The 15,925-nt window shown below is 41.6% G+C and overlaps 1 protein-coding gene across 2 annotated transcripts in view; it reads left to right on the forward strand.

The window, feature by feature from the left end:
* Positions 1-15,925, forward strand: part of PTAC4 (plastid transcriptionally active 4) — a 69,886-nt gene that overhangs the window by 16,392 nt on the left and 37,569 nt on the right. For both annotated transcript variants that reach the window (XM_087700427.1, XM_087700428.1), the window contains 4 exons: positions 4,656-4,756; positions 4,836-4,946; positions 5,074-5,138; positions 5,229-5,310. In XM_087700427.1, coding sequence (XP_087556553.1) covers positions 4,656-4,756; positions 4,836-4,946; positions 5,074-5,138; positions 5,229-5,310 — 359 coding nt within the window. The remainder of the gene's footprint in view (positions 1-4,655; positions 4,757-4,835; positions 4,947-5,073; positions 5,139-5,228; positions 5,311-15,925) is intronic.

A 15,925-nucleotide genomic window follows, 5' to 3' on the forward strand; every position in this document is an offset into this window, starting at 1 on the left:
TAGCTCGTGAATATGGATTAAGCTCATATCCTTTAATGTCTAAATAGAGACGAGGTGGGCTTGCAGTCTTATAGACTAGTTGTACATGCCCTTCGGAGTTGAGAATTAATTTGTTTGTGATGGTCGACTAGTGGTAGTGTGGGTCCTTTGCCCTTGATTTTGGTTGCCACCACCTTGCCTTCTCTAGTAGAGGTTACTTGATTGAGGGGTGGGGATTTGATTCTTTGGATTAGGTTGTGTTGCGCATCTTGCCTTTGATCAATACTTGTTGTCAAAATGGCCAATCTTTTTATAGCAATGGCAATACATTATGCTACCCAGATTTGAGAGTAGGTTGGGTGTTCCCTTGTGATTTACTGGAGCGATCTTTTTTTTTGGTTTTGTGCCTTGTTGCCCCCTTTGAGAAGTGTTGAGAAGAGGCCCCTTCAAGGAAGACGTGCTATGGAATTGACCAAACAGTTGAGCGTAATGCAGTAGTTGACATGCGAACTCAGAGAATGTGGGTATAGTCGGTTGTGAAATCACTTGCTGAATGAAATTGACATATTTTTTTGGTAGCTTATTAATGAATAGTGTGACTTGGTCGGTAGGGGACTTAGGAGCCCATGTGGTGGTGAACATGGTGAGTTATCACCAATATTCAGCCAACTTGACCCAAATCATCCCGTTTTGTGACCTTGAATTCTTGGAGTTCATGGTCAAGATTTATATGATGGGTCCTATCTCCAACCACATAGTGGTTAGACAAGTGTTTCCATTGCTCCAATCCAAGGTCAAAATGCTGTAATTAGGAATGAAAGTTTGGGAGTAATCCTTGCATCAACTCAATGATGGGGGAGGTGTTTCTAGCCTTCCAAGAACGGACAACCTCGTATGGAACAAGGTGAGAGTTTGGTTGGGGTTCTAGCCCTTATACGATGTTGGGCAAGTTTTGAGAGTCTAAGGATGCCTCAACAGGTTTGATCAAGTGGTGAAGTTAGACCCGTTGAAATGAGTCTTATTAGTTAATGCATATTTGATTGGCGAGGAGGAATAACTATGAGGTGTGGGATAAGAGGGTCAAGGAGGGTAATAAGGAGAATGAGATGGGCAGGTAGCAATAGGTCTATTTTTGTGATAGTCCAAAAGGTGCCACTTGAGGAGGCATAGGAAATATGTAGCCTTGCCCAATCGTAGGTTGAGGCATGGGAACATAACTAGTTGGTCCCCTAGGTAAAGCCATATACAGTGGTACCAATTGATCCACACATAGGAAAGCTTGAGAGGGTGTTCCACACACGTAAAGTAGGTTGTGTTTAAGACGGAGGTCGAGCCTCCTCCATAGGTGCATCTTTGCCACCCGAAAAAGAAAAGGTCCATAAGGATGTATTTATGTTTGATGAACCCTGTGATGTGATGTGAGATGTCACTAGTGGTGTATGCATAGGAAAGGTGAATGATATGAAGGTTAATGCAATGGAAGAAGTGGGTGGGATGGGTGGAAAATTTAGTTGAGGCGATGATGATGTATGAGTGAAGTCATTCAATTGATTTTCTGAATTTAATCTTTGGAATTGAAATGTGGATAAAGATGGAAAAGAAGAATGAAACGTTTCACCTATTTATTGACATTGAGGAGCAAAACTTGAAGGAAAAGTAGGAGAAGGAAAACTTACAGAAGGGTTTACATATTTTTTCTTATAGTCTCCTCTTTTTGTGTTTATAATAGTCCCCCACAACACTTACGTTGCCACCTGAAAAAGAAAAGGTCCTAAAGGATGTGTCTATGTTTGATGAACCCTGCGGTGTGATGTGAGATGTCACTAGTGGTGTATGCATAGGAAAGGTGAATGGTGTGAAGGTTGATGCAATGGAAAAAGTGGGTGGGATGGGTGGAGAATTTAGTTGAGGTGATGATGATATATAAGTGAAGTTCTTCAATTGATTTTTTGGATTTAATCTTTGGAATTCAAATGTGGATGAAGATAGAAAAGAAGAATGAAATGTTCCACCTACTTATTGACCTTGAGAAGCAAAACTTGAAGGAAAAGTAGGAGAAGGAAAACTTATAGAATGGTTTACATACTTTTTCTTATAGGCTCCTCTTCTTGTGTTTATATAAAGATAACGGTCCCTTTCAGCACTTACCTTTTTGTGGATTGATTGAACAAGTCCTTTATCCTCATGGGTATCACCAGAATCTCGCAAGGAAATAGGAACAAAATAAGATGAAGTGTAAATGGGCATACTTGACATACGAGTAAAAGGAGGGGCAGAAAATTGAGGCTTGTACTCCGTGTTGGCTTCTTAGGGGAATGGCTTGTCCCACATGAAGTGTTCATTCTTGTTGCAAAATTTGTGCATCGAATCTAAAGGGGATAACATAGGTTTACCTTTCAGTAGCTGTTGAGCCCGGTGCATAAGAATGAGATCATACTTGGCTGGTGTAATCTCATACGGTCTCAATGGTGGTCTGATGCTTCTCCACTTGTATTTGATCCTTGCGGACCAAGCTGTGAGGCCCACTCTTGCTCCGGGCTTGTGCATGGAGGGTTAGGGAAATTGAAGCTGTGTGGAAATGCTCTAAGTCATCTTCCCTGTGTGAACCTGTTTTTTGATGATGAGCTCTCCAATCAAAAGCCTAGGTTTCTTCTATGGGTGCCTAGCTCTGATACCATGTGAAGAAAGACTCATCTATAGATAACAAACAACAAAGCACAAACTGATATAACATAGCTAGGGTTTGGGTAACTCAGAGACAACAAACATTGAAGAAGATAATGAATGAATGAATGCTGAATATGTACAATGTTCAACAAACACACTATGCAAATGTGAAATACTGACCCCGAACTCCCACGTCTCTAGGACCATGATAGAGAGTATGAGCTGGAGAGTATGTTGTACTCTAATGGATCCCAAATTGTAGCAAACAGCCTCAGAAAGTGTTTGGCAGCAACAAACACAACTTTGATGATGGTTGGATGGGAGCAGACTTGGTCAGAAACAGCAAAATGCTGATGATCTGATGACATGGCAGGCAAGCAGAGTGTGGAGTCAGCAAAACACCGCAGAACCTGCCATGTGGCAGGCTGTATGGCAGCTGGAATAGTCAAATGTGGGGCTGACAGGAGACATGGCAGGCTAGCGACAACTGATAAGGATCTGAACAGCAGGAGTAGATGATCATTAGGCAGTAAATGCAGGCTGAATCAGGGTGCCAGCTGATGTGGAGGCCTAAATAGCAGGCGCCAACACAAATTAGGGTTTGGCTTATGGGATACACACTCTCTAGGATCACGCTTCCTTATAATTAGCGTTTGGTAATTTTGAGTTTTGGGGCTGTAATTTAGAGCTAATTGAGTAATAATGCAATTTTTAGCAGATCTTGTAGGCCATTCCTAGTTGCTCAAGTATTGCGAATGGACCATAATAGCTTTGGTGATAAGTTTGGAGATGGTCCCATTTTCATGGTTTTAGAATATTTATGCATTGTGAGGAAAACTTTCTCCCCCTCTTCAAATAGAAGATGCCTTCTATTTGTGTCAATGTAGGTTCTATATCTTGAGCCTTTCTTATGTAGCTTTGAGTTAATCTTAGCATCTAATATATCTTCAAAGAAACCTTTAGTTTCATGAACCTTTTCCTTTTGCAATCCCAGTGTATAAGGAGCTCTAGGTGGAAACCAGTAGATCGACATGTCATTGAATATATCCAGTAGAAGAGTGCTTGGTACTGTGTATGCAAACTCTACTATTGGTAAGTATTCTTTCCAATTAGTTTAGCTTTTAGTTGCATATACTGGCCTTTAATCTAGGATGTGGTTAAGCCATTCTGTTCGCCCGTTAGTTGTGGATACTATGCTAAGTTTAGTATCCAACTTCCTAAACACAGCTCTTTAAAAATCACTATCAAATTTCTTTATTGGATGGCCATATGATTGGTTTGGGTTCTCTATTGATAAGTTGTTGAGCCACCACAACTTGGCTTTACATTATCTTATTTTTTTGTCATTTTTGGGATAATTAAAACAGCCCCAAAAGGGCATCTGACTCACTGTGCATAGACTCTTGATCCCTTTGCCTATCTTTTGCATCAACTGTCACACCATCGTCATCACTCACATCAGCTACTAGTTTCTTCCTGTTTGGAGGTATCCTCACCTTGTTTTGACTTCTATGACTTGGTTACTGACATGCACATCAGGTGACTTGTCCAACTGCTGGTACAACCTCATCCATAGCCAGTCGACTAGAATAAGAAGATGGACCATTGAAGGGCCCACACCGGCACAGTCGCATATGAAGATCTTGTTTCACTTTCTTAGATAGTGGGGCTGTTGGCACAATTGGACCATTCGGAATGCTTTTCTTTTTGATTCAGCCTCTAATGTTCAGGGACATATTGCTAGGCTTAATGGTCTCTTGCATTGGCAGATAGATCTCATTCGGCACTCTGACTTACTCCCTCAGGGGAACTTACTTCCCTGGCATATGGCAATTTCCTCTGCGTCTTTGCCATGACTTTTGTAACTCTTTTGTCATGTAGTACTTTATAAATATAACATCCATTACGAAAAAGAGAGAGAGAGAGAGAGAGAGAGAGAGAGAGAGAGAGAGAGAAGCAGCTCTCTCAGCAGCAGTGAGGGAGGGAGATTGACCTCTGTGCTTATTCAGAAAGTCTATCTGTACTGGCCTGTTCTCTAAGCACTGGTGAAAGCAAAGGAGCTGTTGGGTGCCAAATGAATATATTTGAGCGTGTCGTCCGAGTTGTGAAGGTATGTCAATATACAATTGTATTGTTTTGTATAGCTTTCGAATATTGGGTCTAACTTGCACGATCTGTTTGCATGCTAGTCTTATGCCAATGCCATTGTAAGTTCAGCTGAAGATCCTGAAAAGCTTCTTGATCAAACAGTTTTAGAGATGAATGAAGATTTGACAAAACTGAGGCAAGCTTCTGCACAGGTGTTCTTCTTCTTCTTATCATGTAAGCATTCATGCATTTATTATTGGATGTTTCTTTGCTCTTCTGAAACCTGAAGTAACATCTTGCCGTTTTCCTTGACATTTTGTCTTTGCTTTTTGTACCAAGGTACTTGCATCTCAAAAGCAACTAGAAAATAAGTACAAGGCTGCACAACAGACTGCCAATGACTGGTAAGTTCTTCAGTTTAAATGTTTCTTCCTTTATATCCTTGTGTGATGAATGGATGATGCTTATCTTTACATAATGCCCTAAATCGTCAGGTACAGAAGAGCAAAGCTGGCACTTGAAAAAGGAGAGGAGGAACTTGCACGGGAAGCACTAAAGAGGAGGAAAGATTATGAGGTGTGTTGAAATGCATTTAGAGTCTTTTACTGTGGCCCTTATGACTGACTCGTACTTATTCTAGCTTAAAGTAACTGTTGAGAGTTGGAAGAGGGTGTATACTGGTCGGGGTTCCAAATAAAGCACTGTCAAGTCTCCATGTGTTGGAGTTTAAATTGAGGTTTGAGAAGAGAGTTAAGAGGTTGTATACATACATGGGGTGCTGATCAATACACTCAAAGTCAAACCTTCTGCGACATTTGGGGTTCAATCTACTTAAGCTGAATCCCCAGCATTGGTAGTACAATAAGACTGAGAAGTACTGAGACATGTACTATGAGCTCAAAAACTCAGTCATAATTTGAGTGCTTTTATCTTCTTGCTGAACTGCTGCATACATACTACCAACCTCTTCTTTCAGAATGCATAACTTTTCAGCAGGTTCATGCAAGCATATGTATGGTGGCTGCTGTAAACTGCAACCTTGAAACTTTCTCATATTGCATTGTAAAGCAACATGCTCCGTGATACCCTCGAACCAATCTTGGTTCGAGAGTGCATGGTATAATGTTGGAGGAAATATGTAATCCTTAAAGGCCAAGGGAATACATTATGAGAAGGTTGACTTTGAGTGAGTATGAGATGTATGTGCAAGAGCTATAGTAGGGCTATCTAAGACAGTTTTGGATGGAGACTCATAATGCAGCCTTGGGCATCTTATAAATCTCATCTTAAACATGTTTGGCGAATAGCACAGTGAGTGTGTTTAGGAAATAGTGTGTACTTCTGGATTTATTACCACCTGCATCCTACAATTTCTTAGAAACACAAGGATATGAGGCTTTCGAGTGCTAGTCATGGTTATGCCATGAGATAATAATATTTGGAAACCTTGTTTTACTCTAAACTATTCCACATCTTGAAGTAACAAAGCCAAGCAATGTAGGTGTAGTATTGGCTAAGATACGATAATAATGAATGGTGACTTCTTCATTACTCTTTAGCAGCCAGATTGGAAGCTTCTGGTGACATGTGAAATGGACCTTGATTTTTTCATACAGCACTATTACCTGAAACATTGAGCTGGTGTGCACCTCATTACTCATCCACCATCTAAGCTAAGGGTGCCATCTTTGGAATTTTCTCTTTTCCAATCTGTGATATCATCAACACAATTTTATATCAGCACAGTCCACAAGGAGATGATATTGATTGGTTCAGAGATATTACCCATGCAAAAAGGAACGATAGCATCAGGTGTGCAGACCAAAGTGGTGGACTAGAAAACTCATCTATCAGAGAGATTCTTTAAGGATGTGCATGTATCTTGTAAAAGCTAAGGGTTGAAGGAACTGCTGGATCAAAGCTGATGTCCAAATTTCTTTTTGAGGGTAAGGATAGTGAAATAACATCTATATTTTTGAATGATCATCCTAGATGTACTCAAAATCCCAAGGATGTGTACACTACTTTAATCACTGTGATTACATGTATCTTGATATATAAACAAAACTGAACTTAAAATATCTATATGCAAGGATGTACTCAATGCATTTTACATTTTCCCTTGTCCATAGGAAGCTTTCCAGCCTGCTTGGAGCTTATCCTGTTGATTTGTTTACATAATATAACTGTCTTCTTTGTTCATTTTTTTCCCCAAGGTTTGTCTGCATTTCATAAGCAGCTGTAACTGCAGGATAAGGCTGATTAAGCAATGCTGGCCATCCAGTTGCATGCATCCAATTTTATGATGGTGAAATAAACACACCAGATTTTCCTAAAAGTTCATACTTGCAGTTCTCCATGACTTGTTTTGTTAGCAAAATCCTTTGCAACAAGATTTTCCTAAAAGCTCTTACTTGCAGTTCTCCATTATTTGTTTTGAATGCAAAATCCTTTGGAGTGAGAATGTCACCATCATAGAAAGTACATAAAAAATTGATAGTTTCAGTGAGTTTGGAAGGTTTCCTCCATTGTTTGTTTTGATGGCAAGATCGTTTGGAGTAAGAATACCACCATCATAGAAAGTACGTAAACAATTGATAGATCCAGTAGTTTGGAAGAACAAACCGCCTTATCCAAAGTTGTAGCAATCTCAAGTAGTTGCTTTCTCCACATTGTAGAAAATCCCTTTTTGTTAGAAGTGGTGCAGCAATGGAAGCATAGACAAGTGCTGAAATAAACTGCTGAATGCAAGATAGAAGAGAAAGGAAACAAAAGAACACTACAAAAGAAGAGAACTCAAAGGTGTGCTCGGGAAATGGAATCCATATACCAAACACGAGAATGTCGCGTACAACAGTGAGTCATTAGCTGTGTGGGCACCAACACTAGCTCCTCTCTCCAACAGGAAGACCACTTGAAGAATGATGATGATTGAATGAGAGGAGGAGCCACTGAATAAGTAGGCCCAAAATATGCCAAATATGGCAGCTATTCGATCAACATTTAATGCTGGCCGGCCAGCAATAAATGCCTAAATAATCACTAAAATGGCCACTATAAAATACCTAAATTACCTAGTAATATCAAACATAGCCTAGACACACATGACTTGACTAGATTGCGAACACCCTCTCTTAGGTCATGGGTGATCTGATACAATACAATGATACAATGATAATCATATACAACAAAGAACCACTAGAGTAGAACCATGGATACCCAAGTAGTGGATCAAGCCATCACCAAGGTGCCTCGGAGAGAACTTGAGGTCAATGTCGATTGTACCAACTCTTGAAAATAGAGAAGAGTCATAATAGATCTCCGTGTTTGTCAACAATGTCTTGTAGTAGCATATAAGACTCATAGAGACAGGGAATGCCCGTTTCGGCACATAGGAACGGATTAACGCATTCCGGGAGTTCTGAGCCCAGGAAACGTTGGCGGAACATTCTAGCTCGTTCCCTCCTGTTCTGAGCCGTTCCCTGGCCGTTCCAGGCCCGTTTCCTATTTGGAACGGTTGTTCCAGCAGTGGACCTTAAAAAAGAAAAATTATCGTGATTCATTTGAGCGGGCGCGACTCCCTGGCCTGAAGTCGCCCGTTTAGTCGCCTGACTCTCCTGCTTGTCTTGCCTCTCTCGCTTGCTAGCATGCCTTTCCCGTCTCGCTGCTCCCGTTGCTCCGCCTCTCCTGCCTTGTTGCTTCCGCTGCTCCTGCTGCTCCCGCCTCTCCCGCTTGCTCTTGCCTGCCCCAACTGCCTACTCCCACCTGCTCCCGCCTACATGGCCCGCCTCTCTTGCCTGGCTTGACTCCTGCTTGCGATCAGGTGAGGATCATTATCTCCCCCAAATTTGGGGCATTTTGGATTAGACTTCAGTTGTTGGTAGTTGCCCCAAAATTTGGGCCTTTCTCAAGGATTGGAATTTGGGACCCAAATTTGGCTGCAATGTCCCCAAATTTGGGGCATTGGAATCCATCATCCCGGGATCTAAAAGAGCCCCCAAATTTGGGGCTTTTTAAATTAGTCATTGCCCCAAATTTGGGAGCTGAAAATGCACCAAAATTTGGGGCATTTTCAGCAAGGGAATGCATGCTAGAATGCCCCAAATTTGTGGCATTTTGAATCATTCATTACCCCAAATTTGGGAGCTGAAAATACGCCAAATTTTGGGGCATTTTCAGCAAGGGAATGCAGGCTGGAATGCCCCAAATTTGTGGCATTTTCAGTAAAAGGAATGCAGGCTGAAGTAGCACCAAAGTTTAGGCATTTTTAGCAAACATTTAACACACACATGTGAAATTTTGGCTGCAAATTTCTGCAATTTCATTGAACTTTACTGATTATTTGTCACTTTTATATAGATGGTAGTATTGACATCTATGGGATCTTCATCATCCTCAGCAAGTACTTCGTCAACAATTGGACGAAGTCGAAGCACTGCTTGGTCATGGTGGGATGAGGTAGATGCAGGGATGCCATTGAGAGGTGGAGGGGCTCACCCTTGGAAATGCAAACTTTGCTCTTATGCTCGCACTAGTAGGGCTGATAAAGTGAGAGCCCATCTTCTACACGAAGAGGGGAAAGAGGTGCGTTTTTGCACCAATTTATCAATTGAGAAAAGGCAGGAGTTACTTGACCGCATCGCCACTTCTATGGGAATTCACATGCCAGGAGGACTCCAAATAAAGCAGTGGATCCAACCACATGGACTCCAAGGCCAGCAGGGCATGGTGCTTCATGTAGAAGATCACCAGGACTAGTGGCTATGCAGTCTTCTCGTGGGCCATCAGTGGCAGTAGGTGGTGGCGTTAGACAGAGTTCATTGCACACTTCATGGGAACCAAATAAAAAAGAGGAAATAGATATAGTAGTGGCACGCTTTTTTTGCCATGACCATATTGCATTCAAATCAGCCAGGTCACCTTATTTTTTAAATATGGTGACAAAGATTGCAGAGTATGGACCCACATATAAGCCCCCTTCATTAGAAACTATCAGGACTACATTGCTTCAGAAGGAGAAAGCAACCATGGAGATTGCAACAGCAAATATTTGCAATCAATGGGCAAGAAATGGAGTGACACACGCCATAGGTCCATACATGGCATTGTCGCATATTCTCGTGGGGATGTATACTTTATTGGTAGCCATGATGCTTCAGAGACTGGAAAGAGTGCAGATGTATTGGCATCCGAGTGGTGTGAGGCAGTGTAGGCTGTTGGGGCAGAAAGTGTAGTGTAGTTTGTGGCAGATGGTGAACCTACAAATAGGGCAGCAGGAAACATTTTAATGGCAATGTATCCATATATCACCTTTAGCCCATGCATGTCGCATTGCTTGAATAACTTGTTGAAGGATATTGGGGACTTGCCATGGATTGCATCTCTTGTTGCAAAAGGCAACAAGATTATCGCATTTATATGCAATCATTAGTACTTGCATGCTTAGTTTCGCAAGAGAAGTGACAAAGAACTTCTAAAATACTCGGATACACGATTTGCATATAACTTTCTTATGCTTGGTCGATTGCACTATTGCAAAGGTGCAGAGCTATTTGCTAGTGATGAGTATGAAAATTGGACTGGGGCTGCCACTGCTACTGCTGTGTTATGTAATGCATATGTCTTTGATAGAGATTTTTGGGATGAGGTGAATTGCACCAACCAAATGGTTGATCCTATTATGCACATGTTGAGGCTTGCAGATGGCATGGATCTATGCATTGGAATGATCTATGAAGGTATGGATTGCATGATTGAGAGGTTGGAGAGTTTGGAACCAAATGCAGACAGGTATGGGCAGTTCAAGGAGTTATGCATCAACAGATGGAATGAGTATGACTCTCCTATGTATGCTGTAACATATGTGCTTGATCTTGAGATTCAAGGAAAGATGCAAGAAAGAGACCTTGAGGTGGTCAAGGCTTGGAATACATTGCTTGCAAGGCTTTATCCTAGCTGTGAAATGCAACGCAAAATTAAAATCAACTCTCTGTGTATTGGCAAACATTAGGGATGTTTGGTATAGAGGATGCATTAGAGGAGAGGACAAATATTGGGGCTGCTTTATGGTGGGAGGACTACGGGGCAAAAGCTCCAGAGTTGCAGAGTTTGACTATTCGTATTCTTAGCCAAACAATTAGCTCTTTTTGTTTAGAGCAACTATGGAGCTAATTCAATCACATTCACTCAAAGAAGAGAAATCATATTGGTACAATGAAGACGAATGACCTAGTTTATGTGAGCTCCAATCTTCGCTTTCTAGCTCGTACATCAGTTGCAAAGGCTGATTCTTTTATATGTTGGGAAAAAGATGACGATGATGATGATGATGATGATGGTGATGGTGATGGCGAGGATGTTGTTCAGCAAGATGAGCATTCAGGCACAGTGGAGCCATCTTCCATGAATTAGAGCACTTAGCAGCTAGCCTTTTGGAACTTTAGAGTATTGACTTGGAAATTGGGGCTCTTGTAACTTGGATCTTTAGACTTTAAAGTTTAGTGCATATTTTGTGTCTTTGCAATGTACACTTGTTGGATTTATGCAACATTGTTGATTACAATGTTGAATCATGAATGCGACAATCCATTGCTGATTAAAATGCTTTGAATCTTTCTTATTGTTGAAACTTGATTATTATGTCTCTAATTTCACGAATTATGGTTGATATGATATATCTCTCTAGATTCTAAGACTTAAGTGTTGACTCTCTCTCTCTCTCTCTCTCTCTCTCTATCTATCTATCTATCTATCTATCTATCTATATAATAATAAATAAATAAATAAATAAGTGCCATTTCCTCTGTTCCCGTTCTTGGTAACTATGACAAGACTTTTTTGTCAAAAATGCCTTTGAACATATGTGACCATGGATTCCCCGCCGCCTTTGGCCAAGACCACCAAAGTGTCCCCTCATGTGAGCTCAAGATTAGGAGCCAATCCCACTCTTTGGTAAAGAAACAACTCATCGTGAACTTGGATGTCAATCCCAGCTCCAGGATTTGAACTTGCTAGACATCGGTCGATGTGTCAAGAACATCTCTCTCGGGAACCTATGCACCTGTATACTTGTATAGATGAGGTTCGATTACCCCATCTCACCACCCTCTCACACTCCTTCTCTGGCGCCAGATAGTTGTGAGGGATGATTGCATCACTTGGATTAGAAAGCAGTTGAGGAAGGAGCAATGAAGCCCTTTCGGTGGTCTAAAGAAGCGGATCTTTTCTGTGTTGTAGACTTCTCCTTGGCCAGAGGATCGCAATCAGAGTTTGAGAAAGAGGATGGCTTGTCAGAGGAGTCCGTAGCCCGCTTCTTCTTCTTCTTCTTCCGTGGGGTTGCTAACTCCTTGCAATCTTGCCACAAGTGGCCCTTCTTACTACAGTGATAACACTGGGCCTTCAATTGCTTCATCTTATCACCCCTCTTTGAAGTTGTAAAGGCCTCATTGGATCCGCCATAATGAGATGAGAGCCGCCCTTGTAAATGCAGGGATGTCTCATGCTCAAGCAGCATCGAGGACATATGGGTAAAGCTCACAAGTGTAGAGGATGTTTGCATCCTCAAAGCATTCACCTCTCCATTAAATTTCGGGGAGAGCTTGTAGAGTACTGTGTCCACTAGATGTGCCTCTGGGAGGGTAGACTGTATGTGTCGAAGGTGGTCGTGTACTTGTGTAACACGGAGCAAAAATGATTGAATGGTATCCTTGGACTCAAACCTCATCTACTAAAGGCTGTCCATAAAGGGTCATAGAACGCACGGGGGGAAGGTGCCTCATACAACATCTGAAGCTTCGACTATATTTCAAAGTGATGTCCTATAGGAGGTAACCATCGGTAGAACTTCTTTAGAAATACACGGAAGTAGCGTAGAATATGCACGTACATTGTCCGAATCCCATGCAAGCACAGCTTCCTCATGGTTGTCCTCATCAAAATCATCAGGAAGAGGAAAAGGACGTTGAGGCCGAGGAATAGCTCCACATACAATGTATCAAATCCGCTTCTGCACAAATCAAGCTTTCATCACAACACTCCATGTAAGATAGTTAGGTTCATGTAACTTATCATTTGTAGAAGTGCACAAAGGAGCCAGTTGGAGAGGAGAAGAAGAGAAGATGGAGGATAGAGGGTATACGGAGAGGGAATACAGCCAAACCAACAGCAAAGGCTACACAAAATGAGAGTTCACATGCAGTGTAACTAAAAATCTGATAAACAATGGAAGCCAACTGGTGCAAAATGAAGAAAAAACCAGAAAAAACTGCTAAAAGTAGCAAAAACGGCTTGTACAAATAGTTGCCTAGCCACAGGGGCTGAAAACCAAAAGCATAGGCGGTTGGAGTACTTAATGCATCAAATTGACGCGATTGCAGGCTGAAAACGTAGGTTGTTGGTTTGAAAAACGTAGGCTTGATCAGCAGGGGGAAGAAAGACATGTAATCATTAGAAAAATCGCAACAGGAACCAAGATCATGCAATTTGATACCATGTCAGAAGTGGTGCGCCAATGGAAGCATAGACAAGTGCTGAATTAAACTCCTAAATACAAGACAAAAGAGAAAGAAAACAAAAGAACAAAATAACATTGCAAACGAAGAGAACTTAGAGATGTGCTTAGGAAATGGAATCCATATACCAAACACAAGAATGACGCATACAACAGTGAGTCACTAGCTGCGTGGGCACTGGCACTGGCCCTCCCTCCAACAGGGAGACCACCTGAAGAATGATGATGACCAAAAGAGAGGAGGAGCCACTAAATAAATAGGCCCAAAATATGCCAAATATGGCAGCTGGTCGGCCAGCAATAAATGCCTAAATAGTCATTGAAATGACTGCTATAAAATGCCTAAATTACCTAGTAATATCAAGCATAGCCTAGATTGCACATGAGCTGACTAGATTGCTAATACTTTTTGTCTACCCAAACTCCCGATGATATTTACTCTGCTCGCTCATATATTTGCGATTTGTTTAGTAATGAGGTTAAGCCAGAATGGGCTGATTTGATGGAGGTTGATATTTTAGAGGATGAAGTGGAAGATGTGTTGTCCCATTTGCCTCCAAGAAAAAGCCTTGGCTGGGATGGGCTTCTTAATGAGCTGTTTTCAGCCCATGTTGAGCAGCTCAAGGACCCATTAATTCGCTTGTGTTAGCAAGTGTGGAATTCTGGTATGATGCCTTCAGACTGGAAGATTGCTGTCATTCGCTTATTGTCTAAGGTTCCCTCTCTAACCTATTTAAAACAATGGAGACCCATTTCTATTATGGGTTTTTTATATAAAATCCTCTCCAAAATCATTGCCAACAGATTGCAAAAAGTGTTTCCGCACTTGGTTCATCTACATTAATATGGTTTCGTTAAGGGTCGGAATATAATGCATAACATTTTGAATGTTCAACTGGGGATTGATTATGCCAAAGCTTTAGGCCAGGAGGTTGTTATGCTTCAACTTGATCTTGAAAAGGCATTTGATCATGTTAGTTGGTCTTTTTTGTGGCAGCTAATGTCCACCATGGGATTTGGTCCTCGCATGATTTCTCTTGTTGATACCATTAGTTAGGGTGTTGTGGCTCGTATTGGACTTAATGGAGAGATCATAGATAAAATTGCCTTGTCTTGGTCTCTTTGGCAAGGCTTCCCTCTCAGCCCTTTGCTATTTGCTTTAGTCACTTACTTGATGCTCTCATTGTTGGATACGTTGGCGGATCAAGGTGAGATTGTTGGTTTGTCTCTTCTCAACGGTGCTCAATTTTTGGGTCAATCTTTCGCTGATGATTCCTTTATGTTCCTCAAGGTTGATTGCACTAATGTTAATTGGGCAATGGTTGCGTGGAATCTTTTTACTTCGGCATTAGGAGTTCATATTAATGCTCAGAAATCTACACTGCTTTCTTGTACGGAGAATGATTTGTAGGCCTTGGGTTGGCATGGAGTTGTGATTTCTAAGGGAGATATAACCAGACACTTGGGTTATCCTATTGGTGTGGATGTAGGTCCCCGTGCCTTGCTTGATTGGATATCATTCGGTATTCATGATCGGTTCATGTATTGGAAATCTTAAGGCCGGCCTCTTCATGTGAGACTTAAAGTTGCTCAATGTATCATGATCAGTATGATTTCGTTTTTTCGGCCATTGCTTCCTTGGACTAAGAAGTCTCTTTTGGAATTGGTTCAACCTCTATCCGATTCATGTTGTGGAAAAAGAAAGGGAATCGTTTGGGCCAAGTGTGGATTTCGTGGCAGCATGTGACTACTCCTAAAAGGATGGGGGGAGTAGCTTCATTGGATGTTAATTTGCATATGGCTACTTTGAGATTGGCTCTTTTGTAGGCACTATGTGTAGAGAGTCATCCCTGGTCGGATATTACCAAATTTTTCATAGAAAGGGCTGGCATCTCTCATGGTAGCACGATTATTCACACTTTTTGGTGGCATATGCTTAATTACAGGAGGCGTATTAAGGTTTCCTAGTCTTTTCTCCTTTCTTTTTTGATTGCATCTTGGTAGGAGATGTTACGTTTTGCAGTTTGGCGCCCCCCTGATTTTCGTGAGGAGGAGAATTCACTGCAAGGAGAAGTACTGGCTACGTCCAGGTTGTTGGATTGGCCTGATAAAGATTTGCAGCGAGACAACTTTAATCGGATGGCTCATTTGGTATTGCAGACAGTCCTTGATGGTGTTGTTCTTGGGCAGCCCCATCTTTATTCTTTGCGGCGTATTCATCAGCACTTTCGGGTGCCTTGAGGATATTACGACATTTGGTCATCCATACAAGACATGCTTTTTAGGTTCTCTCCTTTGCTTGTGTTACAGCCATCGTCTCCCTGGCAAGATTGGATGTTTGTGCTTCTTGATGATTTCGAGAAAAGGTCAGCTATTTAGATATATCATCAGATGGTGGAGGCCAAGAGATGGGTCACTGTATAGGCTAATAAATTATAGCATATTCGTGATAGCAAAAAGAAGTGGTAGGAAAGATTCATCCAACTCTGGAAGTCAAAGGTTCCTTATTAGGGTAAAGTGTTAATGTGGAGGTTGCTTATTGGGGGTCTTCCAACTGGGGATGTGTTGCATGCTCGCAAGATCTGTGCTGGTCGTTGTATATTTTGCACTACATGTGATGAGACATTGCTTCATCTCTTTGTCTCTTGCCCTGTTGCTCTATAGATTTGGAGTTTTGTTTCC

This window comes from Lygodium microphyllum, chromosome 19 (genome assembly GCF_053477565.2).
Source record: "Lygodium microphyllum isolate KBCC chromosome 19, Lygodium_microphyllum_v1.1.10, whole genome shotgun sequence".
In the NCBI taxonomy this organism is placed as follows: Eukaryota; Viridiplantae; Streptophyta; class Polypodiopsida; order Schizaeales; family Lygodiaceae; genus Lygodium; species Lygodium microphyllum.